This window comes from Zophobas morio, unplaced genomic scaffold (assembly GCF_036711695.1).
Source record: "Zophobas morio isolate AGI-343-1 ecotype UQ-CSIRO unplaced genomic scaffold, CSIRO_AGI_Zmor_V1 ptg000021l, whole genome shotgun sequence".
Classification (NCBI taxonomy): domain Eukaryota; kingdom Metazoa; phylum Arthropoda; class Insecta; order Coleoptera; family Tenebrionidae; genus Zophobas; species Zophobas morio.
In genome coordinates this window covers 15,273,293-15,291,153 of record NW_026972126.1, presented here as the reverse complement: position 1 = coordinate 15,291,153, position 17,861 = coordinate 15,273,293, and the positions used below count along the sequence as shown (strand labels likewise).

General features: G+C 35.9%; 1 protein-coding gene across 4 annotated transcripts in view; it reads right to left on the bottom strand.

Annotated features, from left to right (window-relative positions):
* Positions 1-17,861, bottom strand: part of LOC135131564 (neuropeptide CCHamide-1 receptor) — a 229,564-nt gene that overhangs the window by 22,842 nt on the left and 188,861 nt on the right. For all 4 annotated transcript variants that reach the window (XM_064059369.1, XM_064059370.1, XM_064059368.1 and 1 more), the window contains one exon: positions 1,469-1,710. In XM_064059369.1, coding sequence (XP_063915439.1) covers positions 1,469-1,710 — 242 coding nt within the window. The remainder of the gene's footprint in view (positions 1-1,468; positions 1,711-17,861) is intronic.

Here is a 17,861-nt window from a genome sequence, read left to right as displayed (position 1 = left end):
CACAACTAAGTCAAATTTCTGGGTATTGTCCTCACATGAGATTAACATCACCAGGATTTTGACCAAATAGGTGTCACCAGTACTAAGAATGGCTATTACTTACTATTTCAGGGAGTTTTCTCCTACGCTTTGTTAATGTGGGGAAATATATCTAGAATAATCTCCTCTTTCGTAAGTTCCTCGTTCGTTCAGTAGTGCTAGGTTAACTAATTATTATGCAATTATTATGTAAAGCTAAAACCGTAAATAAACTTTATTATTATTATAACCACTTTGATATATGGGTTACGGTAATCTCTGCTCTAATTTTTCCTTTTAACAGCTGCTTAGCGATAAAATTATGTTTCGTGTCTAATACATCAGCTTTAACGATACAGTATAAACAGCAAGTATACCGTGCATGAACAGCTCTCCCGGGGAAAATTGCATGACAATTTGTCTCATGAAACTGCATCTGTTGCGATAAAAGTGTAATAAGAATAGCTAGCGACATAAATCCAGTGCAGTCTTTTCAAAGCCGACATTAAAGCTGCTCGATATGCATTAGACAGATGCATTCCGGAGTTTATAACGACAAACAGTTTTTATTTCCCACGCGAAAGCTAAGAAGGTACTTGTGGTTGATGAATCCGCCTTGACTGCTTAGGCACTATACCGAGGGTCGCTACAGCTTTTTTTGCTATATATAAATGCGACACTACTTAGTACTTCTTGCGACCCTGTATATGTAGACGTTATATTTACATTACAGCTAAAAATATTCTGATATAATTTTTTTACAAAGTGCACATACAAATCTTTCGTGTTTAATGACTTAGAAATATCGCTCACATTTTGCACAAACAAAACGCAAAAGTAAATTTTTTTGGAGCGTTAACGAGCTCCCGGCGGGGGCTCAGATTTGTTAAAAAATATATTGGGTTTGCGAACTTCACAGGCTCATCAAAACCGGCGAAATACGCTTCGATTCGATCAATCAGACGTAAGAAAAATATTTTTTTTTGCAATCAAATCGGATATTTACATGATTTGTCAGTAGCGAAACGCCAAGATTTAATTTTTTATTGCGTCACATCTTGAGAATTGTGCGGTACTTTTCACTTCCAATTAACTGAATTTATTCTGAGTAATTAATTGAAATAACCGATGTAAGGAGAAAGACCCAAGTCTCTGAAATTCTTGTTTATAGCTTTTAAAGCCAAGTTTTTTATTTATCTGGAGCACTCTTCTTAATTAATGTATCTGATGTTACACTACCTTTCAAGTTTTCGTGAGATTGTTGGTTGTTTACTTATACTTCTTTATATTTTGTGACGAAACTGGTGAAAATCAGTAGAAAATTAAGCTTCTAAAAATATAATTGGGTTATCGTACATCCACCTGGTTATTTTTCCATAATAAATAAAAATCACTTGCGACTTAACGGGGACACGTATCATTAATTTATTACAAGTCGGGAAGTCCTTACCGGTTAAAGTGTTTCCTGAAAGCTCCGCTGACCCAATAAAGTGCGACAGGATTAGCGCAGGAGTTGAGGTAGCACAAGCAGAAACCTATTATTCTGAGGTAGTGCCAGAAAGCGTTGTACAAATCCCCGGCGTTTGGGTGGAAATAGAAAAACAGCATGAACATGTGAGACGGCAGGAAGCATATGGCGAACACCAGGACGAAAATGAGGACGGTGATGGCCACTTTCTTCCTGGCACGGATCTGGAAAAGTAAAACTGCTGAGACACGTCACTCAATATAACTTTCTTGTTGAGACATTTTTAAAAATAAAGCCATTGTAAAACTTGTGCTGTTATCAATCGTTCGAGAACTAAAAACTAAAGTTCTGTTGTAAAGGTTGATGAAGTTCTTGCGATAGCATGGCTTTACGAGTTAATAAAGTATCCGATTTACTAAGAAACCAGACATTGTAACGAAGTTACGAGTGTTTGCTTCGTCAAAGTTAAGTTGAAAACATAACAATTTTGACTTATTAAGTTTGTCGTGGACATGGACGAGGAAATGAAAAGTTAAGGTGAAAACATCAAATCGAGACGGTTGTGTTTGTTATAGTTACAAAGGTACACAGCACGAGCAATATTGTGACATTTTCCTGCTAATTGAAACTGGTAGGGTACGACTAATGCAAACACTTTTTATGGTCCTTTGTGTTTGTCTACAGTAACTAGTTTAAGGATGAGGGTTGAGGTAAATCTCAGTTTAGTTTCATGGCAGCTTTTAAAAATCTGTTTCAGGGTAATTTCTACAAAATTCGGGTAAATTCGTGTGTTCATTTAGACTACGAAGTACACGGTTTTTATAAATGATTTTCAACATTTACTGTGATGTTTAACCACAATAAATGAATTAGTTTTATTTTTTAATAATATTAAATATTTAGTAAAATACATATAAAGTGATAGGCGGGACGCTTCCATGATCTACTTCGACTCTACCATCATTTATAGAAATCCCGCATATTGAATAATTCATGATAATAGATGCACTAAAACTAGTAATGATTATTAGTACTGAATTAAAATAAATCGTCCTTATGGTTATACTGTGTGATTTTTTGTGAACGTTTGGCTTATTTTTCCCGATTTGAAAAACTAGTTTTAAACAGTCAGTGGATGCAGTTGAAGACCTAAAAGTGAGAGACATGTAAAAGCGTTTCGCCGGAAGTTCTTATTCCAGAATTTGACAATATGAAACGGGAAGTCAAAAATATGTTACTTCTCATAAATAAATCATTTTAAGTCCAACAAGGGTTTAATTCTTGTTGACATACGAGTAACATAACTAGTCATACTAAAGATTTAGCATATAAAACTTTTCTGAAGTTCTTTTTTCTGATAACTACGTCCCGTGTCCTCCAAATAATTTGAAAGAATCTCGCGGATTTTTCTGTGTATTGTTTTTGAAGCAATTTGAAAAAATCTCGGTGAACATTTGTCTTGCTTTCGAAGTAATTTGAAAGAATTTTGATGACCACTTTTTGTTTTGTTTTTGAACTAGGTAGTTTGAAAGAACCTCGGTGACCATTTGTGTTCTGTTTTCGAAGTAATTTGAAGGAATCTTGGAAACCCTTTCCGTCTGGTTTTTGAAGTAGTTTGAAAGAATGTCAGCGATCACTTTTTTGTTTTTAAAGTAGTTTGGAAAACTCTCGGTGACCATTTGTGTCTGGTTTTGGAAGTAGTTTGAGAGAATTTCGGGGACACCGTCTGATTGGTTTTTGAAGTAGTTGAAGTAGTTTGAAGGATCTCGGGGACCTCTTTTGTTTTGTTTCTGAAGTGGTTTTAAAGAATCGTGGAGATGTCTTGTTTTGTTTTAGATGTAATTTAAAAGAATCTCTGAGGCCCCTTTCGTTTTGTTTTTGAAGTAGTGTCAAAGAATCTTGAGAACTTCTTATGTCTGGTTTTTGAAATCGTTTGAAGAATTAGGGGATCCCTTTTCTTTTGTTTTTGAAATAATTTGAAAGAATTTCGGACACCAATTTCGTTTTGATTTTGACATAATTTGAAACAATCTCAGGGACTCTCTTTGTTTTGTTCTTTTCAGTGATTTGAAATAATCTCGGAGAATCCTTTTGTTTTGTTTTTGGAGTAGCTTGAAAGAATATCGAGGACCCCTTTTGTTTTAATTTTGAATTAGTTTGAAAAAATTTAGGGGCCTCCGTTTGTTTTGTTTTTGAAGTAATATGAAAAAATGTCGGGGACTCCTTTTTTGTTTTTGAAGTAGTTTAAAAGAATCTTGCGGAGTTTTTTTGTTTTGTTTTTGGAGTAGTTGAAAATAATCTCGGGGACTCCTCTTGCTTTGTTTTTAGAGTAGTTTGAAAGAATCTCGGGACTCTTTTTGTTTTATTTTTTGAATAGTTTGAAAGAATCTCGGGGGACCACTTTTGTTTTGAATTTGAAGTAATTTGAAAACAATTCGACGAGCTCTTTTGTTTTGTTTTTGCAGTAGTTTAAAGGAATCTCGGGATTATTTTTGTTTTGATTTTGACGTAATTTGCTAGAATCTCGGAGACTACTTTTGTTTTACTTATGAAGTAGTTTAAAAGAATTTTGGGGACTCCTTTTGTTTTGTTTTTGAAGTAGCTTGAAAGAATCTCGAGGACCACTATTGTTTTGATTTTGAAGTAATTTGAAAAAATGCCGGGGACTCCTTTTGTTTTGTTTTTGAAGTACATAGTTTAAAAGAATTTCCAGGACCTTTTTTGTTTTGTTTTTGGAGTAGTTTAAAGGAATCTCGGGATTACTTTTGTTTTTATTTTGACGTAATTTGCTAGAATCTCGGAGACTACTTTTGTTTTGCTTTTGAAGTAGTGTAAAAGAATTTCGGGGACTTCTTTTGTTTTGTATTTGAAGTAGCTTGAAAGAATCTCGAGGACCACTTCTGTTTTGATTTTGAAGTAATTTGAAAAAATGTCGGGAACTCCTTTTTTGTTTTTGAAGTACATAGTTTAAAAGAATCTTGGGGAGTCCTTTTGTTTTGTGTTTGGAGTAGTTTGAAAGAAGGTCGGGACTCTTTTTGTTTTGTTTTTTAAATAGTTTGAAAGAATTTCGGGGGCCACTTTTGTTTTGAATTTGAAGTAATTTGAAAACAATTCGGAGAACTCTTTTGTTTTGTTTTTGCAGTAGTATAAAGGAATCTCGGGACTACTTTTGTTTTGATTTTGACGTAATTTGTACTTTTGCTTTGTTTATGAAGTGATTTCAAAGATTCTCAGGGACACCTTCTACCTGGTTTTTGAAATAGAATCTCAAGGACCTCTTTTGTTTTGCTTTTCAAGTGGTTTGAAAGAATCTCGAGGACCTCCCTTGCTTTGTTTTTGAAGTGGTTTGGAAGAATCTCGGTTACCCCAGTGTGTCTGGTTTTTGAAGTAGTTCGAAAAATCTCGGGGAGTCCTTTATTTTCTTTTTGAAGTGGTTTGAAAGAATCTCGGGAATCCCTTTTGTTTTGTTTTTGGAATGGTTTGAAAGAATATCGGGAATCGCTTGTAGTTTTTTTGAAGTAGTTTGAAAGAATCTCGAGGACTTCTGTGTCTGGTTATTGAAGTAGTTTGGAAGAATCTCCAGGACCTTTTTTGTTTTGTTTCTGAAGTAGTTTGAAAGAATTTCGGGACCCTTTTTGTGTGTTTTTGAAGTAGTTTGAAAAAATCCTTGGGGACCGTTTTGATTTGTTTTAGAAGTAATTCGAAAGAATCTCGGTGATCTCTATTTTTTTATTTTTTACGTGATTTGAAAGAATCTCGAAGACACCGTTTGTCTGATTTTTGCAGTAGTTTGAAGGATCTCCGGGACCTGTTTTGTTTTGTTTTTGAAGTAGTATGAAAGAATCTCAGGGACCTCTATTTGTTTTTTCAGTGGTTTGAAGGAATCTCGGAGATCTCCCTTGCTTTGTTTTTGAAGTAGTTTAAAAGAATCTCGAGAAACTTTTTTGATTTTTTTATGAAGTAGTTTGAAAGAATTTCGGGAACCCCTTGTGTCTGGTTTTTGAAGTAGTATGAAAGAATCTTAAGGACCTCTATTTGTTTTTTCAGTGGTTTGAGAGAATCTCGAGAACCCTTTTTGATTTGTTTTGAAGCAGTTTAAAAGAATCTCGGGGACCTTTTTTGTTGTGTTTTTGAAGTAGTTTGAAAACATCCTTGGGGACTCTTTTGATTTGTTTTAGAAGTAATTCGTAAGAATCTCAGTGATCTTTTTTTTTTATTTTTTACGTGATTTGAAAGAATCTCGGAGACACCGTTTGTCTGATTTTTGCAGTAGTTTGAAGGATCCCCGAGACCTGTTTTGTTTTGTTTTTGAAGTAGTATGAAAAAATCTCAGGGAATTCTATTTGTTTTTTCAGTGGTTTGAAAGAATCTCGGAGATCTCCCTTGCTTTGTTTTTCAAGTAGTTTAAAAGAATCTCGAAAACCTTTTCTGATTTGTTTATGAAGTAGTTTGAAAGAATCTGGGGGACCTCTATTTGTTTTTTCAGTCGTTTGAAAGAATTTCGGAGATCTCCCTTGCTTTGTTTTTGAAGTAGTTTAAAATAATCTCGAGAACCTTTTCTGATTTGTTTATGAAGTAGTTTGAAAGAATCTGGGGGACCTTTTTGTTTTATTTTTTACGTGATTTAAAAGAATCTCGGGGACACCTTTTGTCTGGTTTTGAAGTAGTATAAAAGAATCTTAGGGACCTCTATTTGTTTTTTCAGTAAAGAATCTCGAGAATCTTTTTTGATTTGTTTTGAAGCAGTTTAAAAGAATCTAGGGAACCTTTTTTGAATTGTTTTTGAAGTAGTTTGAAAGAATCTCGAGGACTTCTGTGTCTGGTTTTTGAAGTAGTTTGGAAGAATCGCCAGGACCTTTTTTGTTTTGTTTCTGAAGTAGTTTGAAAGAATTTCGGGACCCTTTTTGTGTGTTTTTGAAGTAGTGGGAAAAAATCTTTGGGGACCCTTTTGATTTGTTTTAGAAGTAATTCGAAAGAATCTCGGTGATCTCTACTTTTTTATTTTTTACGTGATTTGAAGGAATCTCGGGGACACCGTTTGTCTGATTTTTGCAGTAGTTTGGATCTCCGGGACCTGTTTTATTTTGTTTTTGAAGTAATATGAAAGAATCTCAGGGACCTCTATTTGTTTTTTCAGTGGTTTGAAAGAATCTCGGAGATCTCCCTTGCTTTGTTTTTGAAGTAGTTTAAAAGAATCTCGAGAACCTTTTTTGATTTGTTTATGAAGTAGTTTGAAAGAATCTCGGGGACCTTTTTGTTTTATTTTTTACGTGATTTAAAAGAATCTCGGGGACACCTTTTGTTTGGTTTTTGCAGTAGTTTGAAGGATCTCTGGACCTTGTTTTGTTTTTAAAGTAGTTTGAAAGAATTTCGGGAAGCCCTTGTGTCTGGTTTTTGAAGTAGTATGAAAGAATCTTAAGGATCTCTATTTGTTTTTTCAGTAGTTTGAGAGAATCTCGAGAACACTTTTTGATTTATTTTTGAAGCAGTTTAAAAGAATCTCGGGAACCTTTTTTGAATTGTTTTTGGAGTAATTCGAAAGAATCTCGGTGATCTTTATTTTTTTATTTTTTACGTGATTTGAAGGAATCTCGGGGACACCGTTTGCCTGATTTTTGCAGTAGTTTGAAGGATCTCCGGGACCTGTTTTGTTTTGTTTTTGAAGTAGTATGAAAGAATCTCAGGAACCTCTATTTGTTTTTTCAGTGGTTTGAAAGAATCTCGGAGATCTCCCTTGCTTTGTTTTTGAAGTAGTTTAAAAGAATCTCGAGAACCTTTTTTGATTTGTTTATGAAGTAGTTTGAAAGAATCTCGGGGACCTTTTTGTTTTATTTTTTACGTGATTTAAAAGAATCTCGGGGACACCTTTTGTTTGGTTTTTGTAGTAGTTTGAAGGATCTCTGGGCCTTGTTTTGTTTTGTTTTTGAAGTAGTTTGAAAGAATTTCGGGAACCCCTTGTGTCTGGTTTTTGAAGTAGTATGAAAGAATCTTAGGGACCTCTATTTGTTTTTTCAGTGGTTTGAGAGAATCTCGAGAACCCCTTTTGATTTGTTTTTGAAGCAGTTTAAAAGAATCTCGAAAACCTTTTTTGAATTGTTTTTGAAGTAGTTTGAAAGAGTGTCGGGGACCTTTTTTGTTGTGTTTTTGAAGTAATTTGAAAAAATCCTTGGGGACCCTTTTGATTTGTTTTAGAAGTAATTCGAATGAATCTCGGTGATCTTTGTTTTTTTATTTTTTACGTGATTTGAAAGAATCTCGGGGACACCGTTTGTCTGATTTTTGCAGTAGTTTGAAGGATCTCCGGGACCTGTTTTGGTTTGTTTTTGAAGTAGGATGAAAGAATCTCAGGAACTTCTATTTGTTTTTTCAGTGGTTTGAAAGAATCTCGGAGATCTCCCTTGCTTTGTTTTTGAAGTAGTTTAAAAGAATCTCGAGAACCTTTTCTGATTTGTTTATGAAGTAGTTTGAAAGAATCTCGGGGACCTCTATTTGTTTTTTCAGTGGTTTGAAAGAATTTCGGAGATCTCCCTTGCTTTGTTTTTGAAGTAGTTTAAAAGAATCTCGAGAACCTTTTTTGATTTGTTTATGAAGTAGCTTAAAAGAATCTCAGGGACCTTTTTGTTTTATTTTTTACGTGATTTGAAAGAATCTCGGGGACACCGTTTGTCTGGTTTTTGCAGTAGTTTGAAGGATCTCCGGGCCTTGTTTTGTTTTGTTTTTGAAGTAGTTTGAAAGAATCTCGGGAGCCCATTGAGTCTGGTTTTTGAAGTAGTATGAAAGAATCTTAGGGATCTCTATTTATTTTTTCAGTGGTTTGAAAGAATCTCGGGGATCTCCTTTTCTTTGTATTTGAAGTAGTTTAAAACAATATCGAGAACCTTTTTTGATTGGTTTATGAAGTAGTTTGAAAGCATCTAGGAGACGTTTTTTGTTTTGTTTTTGAAGCATTTTAAAAGAATCTCGGGAACCTTTTTTGAATTGTTTTTGAAGTAGTTTGAAATAATCTCGGGGACCTTTTTTGTTGTGTTTTTGAGTGGTTTGAAAAAATCTTGGGGACCCCTTTTATCTGGTTTTTGCAGAAATTGGAAGGATTTCCAGGACCTGCTTGTTTTGTTTTTGAAGTAATTTGAAAGAATCTCATGTGCTGCGTTTTTTATGGTACTTTGAAAGAATCTCATGGATGCCTTTTGTTTTGTTTTTGAAGTAGTTTGAAAGAATCCCGGGAACTTCTTGTGTCTGGTTTTTGAAGTAGTTTGGAAGAATCTCGGGGAGCTTGTTTGATTTGTTTTTGAGGTACTTTGAAACAACCTCGGAGACCCCTTTAGTCCGGTTTTTGATATGGTTTGTAGGATATCGGGGACAGTTTTGTTTTGCTTTTGAAGTAGTTTTAAAGAATTGCGAGGACCCCTTTTGTACGTGATTTAAAATAATCTCGCCGATCCCTTGTGTTGTGTTCTTGAAGTAGTAAAAATCTCAGACATACCTTTGGTTTTGTTTTTGCAGTAATTTGAAAGAATCTCGGAGTCCTGTGAATTTACTACTCGGATAACTGTTACGTAAAATAGTGGTATGCACTCAGACGTCTTTGCGTTGAGAGGGATTCGAAACATGACGCGTCCCTTCTTATACCTACAATGTAATTGCGCATATTTACTTGACGTGCACTGTCATTGTTAATTATATCATAACTAAGCTCTTTGCTTGCGCTATGTTTACAATTTTCATCTTAGGGACGATTAAAAAGCAGTGCTTGTTTTAGATAAAAAGCTTGATCAACGTACTATTAGTATAAAGTTTCTCTCGAGATTAATGAGAATAAGATATAAAATAATTTTACGTTGCTCCACGGGCTTAGACAAGATTTCATAGATTTCATCAAAGCCCTACACTGATCCATTTTCATTCAACACAGAATCCCTGTTTTCACTGACGGCTCCCGTTTTGTTTCATTTGTTCAATAACTGTCCAATTGTTTCTCGCTTTCCTCCACATATTCTACAGATACTTTCCCCCACGTCTAAATAAATTCATTTCCTTTCCCTTCGGCTTGACGTCTAAATAGTGCCATTAGTCTCGACTTTTTTAAGTTGTCTTTCAGCGGCTTATTGTCATTACTTCATTAGTTATGAACGCTTTGTTTTTCCAGTTTCAGTGCATTTTCAATACAACCGAAACCTCAAACTCGGCTATAAACCAACTCAAGTGTTTACAATTTTAGAACTATGCAACCCAAGCACGCATATGATACATTTTCACCCACAGCCCCACGTTTGACTAAAGTGGATTAGTGTAGATTTACGTTAGATTTAAGTTACATCGATTACAAAGGACGTCTCAGCAAATTACTTTTAGAGCTTTATCTCCTATCTGGTTTCACATATCCGCGCTTGGAGCGAAAGCTCCACTGGGCCCGTTATCGATGTCATCATTTGCTGATTGAGTATCTGGGAACGTTTGATCACCAAAATTGAAAATGTCTCTATTGTAGCGTGATTAAAGCGAGGCGAGCTCGACCTGGCACACGTCTAACCTGAACCCACATTATGTTTTCTTAATGACGAGAAAAAACCGAAATGTGGGTGTTGCTGCCAAGAACGAGAAGCTTGCCGGAAGGTGTGTTTGGAAGTTTTGGAAAAAGTAGTCGCCTACTCGACGAATTTTCGACAATTAACACAAAGGTGAAAGATTTTCTTCCGAAAGTGATTTTTCAGAATTGGTCTTTTTATGTAATAAAATGCGTTCTAAAAATTGTGTGTGGGTCTTTCGATTGTAGGGCTCCTTTTCTTTGTGCAGAATTTACTTTTTCGGGTGGAAAATTAATACCCGAGAAGAATACAATGCGATAAAAGCTTCGTCGAATGATATTATTTCACTTTTTATACTTTTGAATTAACCTCTTAATATTCAAATGGGTGTGCAAATAACAGCCTTCGTAACATTGTTTGCATGTTTATGGACATCGTTTGTGTTTTGTTTATTAAATGGAATTATTATAATTAACTAATATTTTTAAGGATAGTGTGTACACAGAAAACTGCTGTGTCATCAACTTTTTTTAAATATGTAATTACACACAAATTACGAATAATTTCCTAGAGTTAAGAGTTTCTAGACTCCCTGAACTTTAGTTTTATTTTTTGTAATAAAAATTTAATTTTAAAAGTATTCTGGCGAAGTGAAATTAGATATTCGTCGAATGATCTGAGGAAATAAAATTCTCTAAATTGGTTTCTACCATTTTAACGTTAATAAATTTTAGAAGGAATTTTTAATTTTTATAAAATTGAAGTATCCTAAAAACATTATATTAGTGTACTCTATGAAGTTTTCGTGCATTTAACGTTATTTTTAATTTTCTGTTCACGAATAAGTTTGTTTCGAAAGTATGCCTCATAAAATTTCTAAGAGAACCGGGTCTTGAAACGTATCTGATGTCGACGCACGAAGTTTTATCTTATTGTTCAGGGAATTGCAATGTCTTTATAAACGAGAAATATCTAAATTTTAACTTTGGAAAAGTTGAGACCAACAATATTAATGTCTTGCGAGAGGAAAAGTAGACTCTAGTTCACCATAGGGTAACGAATGAGCAGAGAAGGCAACTTTAAGCTCCGGTATCCAAGAATTTTTTTTGTCCAAATGAAGAAGTCTGAATATAAATCAGCCATTGATATTACTATCTTGACGATCTTTATTTTTTTTTTCTGTAACTAAGCAAATTTTTGCTTTCTGTTCAGGGTCATTTTACTCCTGATATTATTTTCAGTTCCCGCTTTTCCTCTTCTGTTACATTTGATTTTTTCGATTCCTTGTAACTAATCTTCTTGCTCCTATACACTTTTTACGTTTTTTGTCTATATCTTGGTTCCGTGAACAGGTTTTCGTCTTTTAGTCGGAATTTTCTTGTTGAAATGTTTTCGCATAGGTTGGTTATAATGTGTGCACTCTATCGTGGTGACCTATTCTTTTATTATTTTGTTCATTCCTTCCACCCTCGCCCTTTGGAGATTTTGTCCTATTGGCTTTTACTATTTGTGGTAAACTTGATGTATCTGTGGTCTCTTAATATTTTCGGTGTCTACACCTTAGAATTAATTTATTGTTCCGTTTTCCGTATTCCGAGTCAGTCTATATGTGATTCGCTTGCTCAGGTGCTACCTCACAAGGGAGGTAGCACCTGACGCCCTGGCGCCCGAGTCACTACCTCGTAACAGGCGCCACCCTTTCTCTTTACTTCCAGGCCGTGATACCTTTTCTCACTTATTTCAGTGGTTTGTGTCGTTTTCTTCTAATCTAAAATCTAATTCCTTCTTGTTCTTTCATTCTGTCATCATTCTCTTTTAGCCGTATTACTTTTGTTATGTATTCCTGTACAGCTTCCCAATTTTCTTGGCTATCTAACACTATGTCAACGTGGTTCTCCACACGCAGCTTGGTTTTGATCTTATGCTCTAGGCCTTTAGTCGCATCGTTCCATTTATGGTAGTGAAAAAGTATACCTATGCTCTGAATCATCTTCAGATTTGCAATAAGTCATACACTTTCCACTGCCTCTCATTTATATTCCAGCTACTTCCTTCATGAAACATCCGTATCTAGAAAGGAATTGACATACCATTTCCTAGTCACCCATGGTTTGATATTCCCCTTCGTCGCGTTTTTCCACCCTTCCTGTCATTTAATGAGGGCTTTTTCTCTAGCTTGGGCTAGCATGTATATCGGTGTCATTCACACAATCACCATGGCTGCATCATAGGAAATCGTTCTAAAGGTTCCACATATGCCTAGAACCATCATACGTTGGGTGGACTTCATTATCTCCTCATGTTATGGGATTGTCATTGCTTTTTGTCATACCGGTTGTTCATAGGATAGAATCGATTGGACAGAGATATACAGCATTCCCTTGTTTTCACTTTTTGATCCACGTACATTAATTGTTAACAACTAGTACCTTCCCTAGCTTTCTTGGTAACAGCTAGCAGGTGTTTCCCAAATGTCAAATTTCGGTCTATGACCATTCGAAGGAACACATTTACTCTAGACATTAATTGTTCTTTTCTGGGTGCCGTGACTACCATAGCTAAATCATCGGTGGAACATATCAAGGGGTTCCATCGGGAACGTAGATTTCCATGATACCGACGTATAAGATGTTCCACAGGATTGGGCCTACCCAGGTATCTATCTGTCTGTCTGTCTGGTGTCTGTATACATTTTTATTAGACACATAATCTCTCAAAATTGCTGGACCGATTGTTGTTAAATTTTGTATGTACGAGTATATTCGAAATATCATGTAGATGGTTAAATGCTAACCAAAATTTTGCTAATCATCCCCACTAACAACTTCATGACGTCATTTCAATTAACCATATTTTACAATGAATTGAATGTTATATAAAAATATGCTCCTGTACTTGTAGTGTATGAATCCACTTTCAGTTTTTTCGCTAAACGTTCAAATTTTCGCAAAAACATCTGCAAGGTATAATAACGTTACGTTAACCACACGGGACGAGAGTCTCCATGTGGTATGATTTACCGTTGTGGGTTCGATGCCGAACTTAGCCCTTTACTTTTTCTTTTCTTGCATTGGTAATACGCTGTGAAAACTTTTCTTTTGTGCTGTGACTAGAATTATCCATGTTTTTGACGTCATCACAAATTTCTTATTGGTAAAATTAAGAACGAGTCACCCCATTTAATAATAAAATAACAATTATAATATTCAGAACATTTTGTTCGATTTTGGTTTAATTAATAATTTTAGTTCTGTTTTGAGAAGACAAACTCATTCAAATGAAACTAATTTCTACGTGACATTCTTTCGATGTATAAATATAAATAAGCATTTGTGATTCAGATTTTTTTTTCTGGTATTATCTGGTGCTGAAGGACAAGGTGTGTTACTTATGCCTCCGGGTTTTACTTTACAGCGGTTATCACAAAACGAAAATCGTAAAATCAAATTTTATAATGTTTTTAAAGAGCTGAATTTGTCGGATTTTGCTTGTAGCCTTCGACCCATTTTTAATTGATCAAATTAAGAACCTCATTTTTTAGCTTTGCTTATAGAGGGTCACTCAAAAAAATTAATAGATCAGCCAATTTATTTTTTTGAATAAATCAAGATTTGCAAAATTGTACATTTTGAAATTTTGCAGACGTGTTAAATTTATTGTCAACATCGTAAAATTCATAACGTCATCTCAAAATTTTGCCGCATAAATTCTACTTAAAATGTGCAAAACAGGAGTTTTTACTTGTGATTTATTATTGCATTCATATTTTTTTATGAATGAGTCAATTTATTTTATTGATTAAATCAGGAACGGCTCACTTCATTTTCCCAGAAAATTTTGGGAATACAATACTGTTATTTTTAGTATTACACTGTACCAATCCAAGTTGATATACGTGTCTTTGCAAAAATTAGATGAGGTCATCAGAAAATTGTGTGAAGAAAAAACTCAACTCGAAAATGTTGGATATGTTTCATTGTACTTCAACAGCGAGGGAAGTTCTGTCGAAACAAATTTCGACCAATTTTTGAAGAATGCGAAAACTTCTCGGGGTTTTCAACTGATGTCTTTTTTTAAGAATCTGAAACCTCGGGGGTTCCATATGATGTCGTTTTTAAAAAAGTGACCCAAAGTGTTTTTTTAAGAATGTGAAACCTTCTTGGGGGTCCGAATTGGTCTTTTTTAAAGAAGGTAAAACCTTTTTAGGGGCCCCAAGTGTCTTTTTCTTATGAATCTGAAACCTTCTCGGGGATCCCATATGTTCTTTTTTGAAGAAAATGAAAGCTTCTCAGGGGCCCCAAATGTCTTTTTCTTATGAATCTGAAACGTTCTCGGGGGCCCAAAACCTCTTTAATTAAGAATCTGAAACCTTCTCAAGGGTCCCAACCAATGTCCTTTTTTAAGAAGGTATAACCTTCTCGGGACTCTCACCTGGATTTTTTTAAGAATGAAATGAAACCTTCTCGGGGACTCCAATCGTCTTTTTTTTAGGATCAGAAACCTTCTCGGGAGTCCCATTGGATATATTTTTTTAAGAATGTGAAACCTTCTCGGGTGCCCTAATTTTTAGGTGAAATCTTCTCAGGGGCCACAAGTGCCTTTTTCTTATGAATCTGAAACCTTCTCGGGGGTCCCAATTGTTTTTACGTAAAGAAGATGAAACCTTCTCAGGGGCCCCAAGTGTCTTTTTCTTATGGATCTGAAACCTTCTCGGAGGTCCCAAATATCTTTATTCAATAATCTGAAACCTTTTCGAAGGTCCCAACCAATGTCCTTTTTTAAGAAGGTGTAACCTTCTCGGGAGTCTCAACTGGTTTTTTTAAGAACAAACTGAAACCTTCTCAGGGGCCCCAAGTGTCTTTTTCTTATGAATCTGGAGCGTTCTCGGTGGCCCAAAACCTCATTATTTAAGAATCTGAAACCTTCTCGAAGGTCCCAACCAATGTCCTTTTTAAGAAGGTATAACCTTCTCGGGAGTCTCAAATGTATTTTTTTAAGAATAAAATGAAACTTTCTCGGAGACTCCAAACGCCTTTTTTTAAGAATGTGAAAACTTCTCGAGGGCCCAAAACCTCTTTATTCAATAATCTGAAACCTTCTCGAAGGACCCAACCAATGTCCTATTTTAAGAAGGTGCAACCTTCTTGGGAGTCTCAACAGGCTTTTTTTAAGAATAGAGTGAAACCTTCTCGGGGACTCCAACCGTCTTTTTTTTAGGATCTGAAACCTTCTCGAGGATCCCAAATGATCTTTTTTGAAGAAGATGAAACCTTCTCAGGGGCCCCAAGTGTCTTTTTCTTATGAATCTGGAGTGTTCTCGGTGGCCCAAAACCTCCTTATTTAAGAATCTGAAACCTTCTCGAAGGTCCCAACCAATGTCCTTTTTAAGAAGGTATAACCTTCTCGGAAGTCTCAACTGGATTTTTTTAAGAATAAAATGAAACCTTCTCGGAGACTCCAACCGTCTTTTTTTTAGGATCTGAAATCGTCTCGGGGGTCCCATTGGATACATTTTTTTAAGAATGTGAAACCTTCTCGGGGATCCCAAATGTTCTTTTTTGAAGAAGGTGAAACCTTCTCAGGGACCACAAGTGTCTTTTTCTTGTGAATCTGAAACCTTCTCGGGGGTCCCATCAGATATCTTTTTTTTTAAGAATGTGAAACCTTCTCGGGGGTCCCAATAGTTCTTACGTAAAGAAGGTGAAACCTTCTCGGAGGTCCTAAACGTCTTTATTTAAGAATCTGAAATCTTCTCGGGGGCCCAAAACCTCTTTATTCAAGAATCTGAAACCTTCTTGAAGGTCCCAACCAATGTCCTTTTTTAAGAAGGTGTAACCTTCTAGGGAGTCTCAACTGGTTGTTTTAGGAATAAATTGAAACCTTCTCGGGGACTCCAACCGTCTTTATTTTTAGGGTCTGAAACCTTCTCGGGGGTCCCAATTGTTCTTACGTAAAGAAGGTGAAACCTTCTCAGGGGCCCGAAGTGTCTTTTTCTTTGAATTTGAAACCTTCTCGGAGGTCCCAAACATGTTTATTAAAAATCTGAAACCTTCTCAGGGGCCCAAAACCTCTTTATTCAATAATCTGAAACCTTCTCGAAGGACCCAACCTATGTCCTTTTTAAGAAGGTTTAACCTTCTTGGGAGTCTCAACAGGTTTTTTTAAAGAATAAAGTGAAACCTTCTCGGGGACTCCAACCGTCTTTTTTTTAGGATCTGAGACCTTCTCGTGGATCCCAAATGTTCTATTTTGAAGAACGTGAAACCTTCTCAGGGACCCCAAGTGTCTTTTTTTTATGAATCTGAAACGTTCTCGAGGGCCCGGAACCTCTTTATTTAAGAATCTGAAACCTTTTTGAGGCTCCCAACCAATGTCGTTTTTTAAGAAGATATAAACCTTCTCGGGAGTGTCAATTGGATTTTTTAAGAATAAAATGAAACCTTGTCAGGGACTTCAACCGTCTTTTTTGTAGAATCTGAAACCTTCTCGGGGGTCCCATCCGATATCTTTTTTTTTAATAATATGAAACTTTTCATGGGGTACCAATTGTTCTTTCTTAAAGAAGGTGAAACCTTCTTAGGAGCCCCAAGTGTCTTTTTCTTACGAATCTGAAACTTTCTCGGAGGTCCCAAACGTCTTTATTTAAGAATCTGAAACCTTCTGAGGGATCCCAAATGTTCTTTTTTGAAGAAGGTGAAACCTTCTCAGGGGCTCCAAGTGTCTTTTTCTTATGAATCTGAACGTTCTCGGGGGTCCAAAACCTCTTTATTAAAGATTCTGAAACCTTCTCGAGGGTCCCAACGAATGTCCATTTTTAAGAAGGTATAACCTTTTCGGGAGCCTTAACTGGATTTTTTTAAGAATAAAATGAAACCTCGGGGACTTCAACCGTCTTTTTTTTAGGATCTGAAACCTTCTCGGGGGTCCCATCGGATATATTTTTTTAAGAATGTGAAACCTTCTCGGGGGTTCTACTTGTCCTTTTTTAAACAGGGTGAAACCTTCTCAGGGGTCACAAGTGCCTTTTTCTTATGAATCTGAAACCTTCTCGGGGGTCCCATCAGATATTTTTTTTTTAAGATTGTGAAACCTTCTCGGGGGTCCCAATTGTTCTTACGTAAAGAAGGTGATACCTTCTCATGGGCCCCAAGTGTCTTTTTCTTATCAATCTGAATCTTCTCGGAGGTCCCAAACGTCTTTATTTAAGAATCTGAAACCTTCTCGGGGGGCCAAAACCTCTTTATTCAAGAATCTGAAACCTTCTTGAAGGACCCAACCAATGTCCTTTTTTAAGAAGTTGTAACCTTCTCGGGAGTCTCAACTGGTTTTATTGTGAATAAAGTGAAACCTCCTTGGGGTCTCCTACCGTCTTTATTTTTAGGATCTGAAATCTTCTAGGGGGTCCCAATTGTTCTTACGTAAAAAAGGTGAAACCTTCTCAGGGGCCCCAAGTGTCTTTTTCTTATGAATTTGAAACCTTCTCGAAGGACCCAACCAATGTCCTTTTTTAAGAAGGTGTAACCTTCTTGGGGGTCTCAACAGGCTTTTTTTAAGAATAAAGTGAAACCTTCTCGGGGACTCCAACCATCTCTTTTTTAAGGATCTGAAACCTTCTCGGGGATCCCAAATGTTCTTTTTTGAAGAAGGTGAAACCTTCTCCCAAGGGGCCCAAGTGTCTTTTTCTTATGAATCTGGAGCGTTCTCGGTGGCCCAAAACCTCTTTATTTAGGAATCTGAAACCTTCTCAAAGGTCCCAACTAATGTCCTTTTTTAAGAAGGTATAACCTTCTCAGGAGTCTAAACTGGATTTTTTTAAGAATAAAATGAAACCTTCTCGGAGACTCCAACCG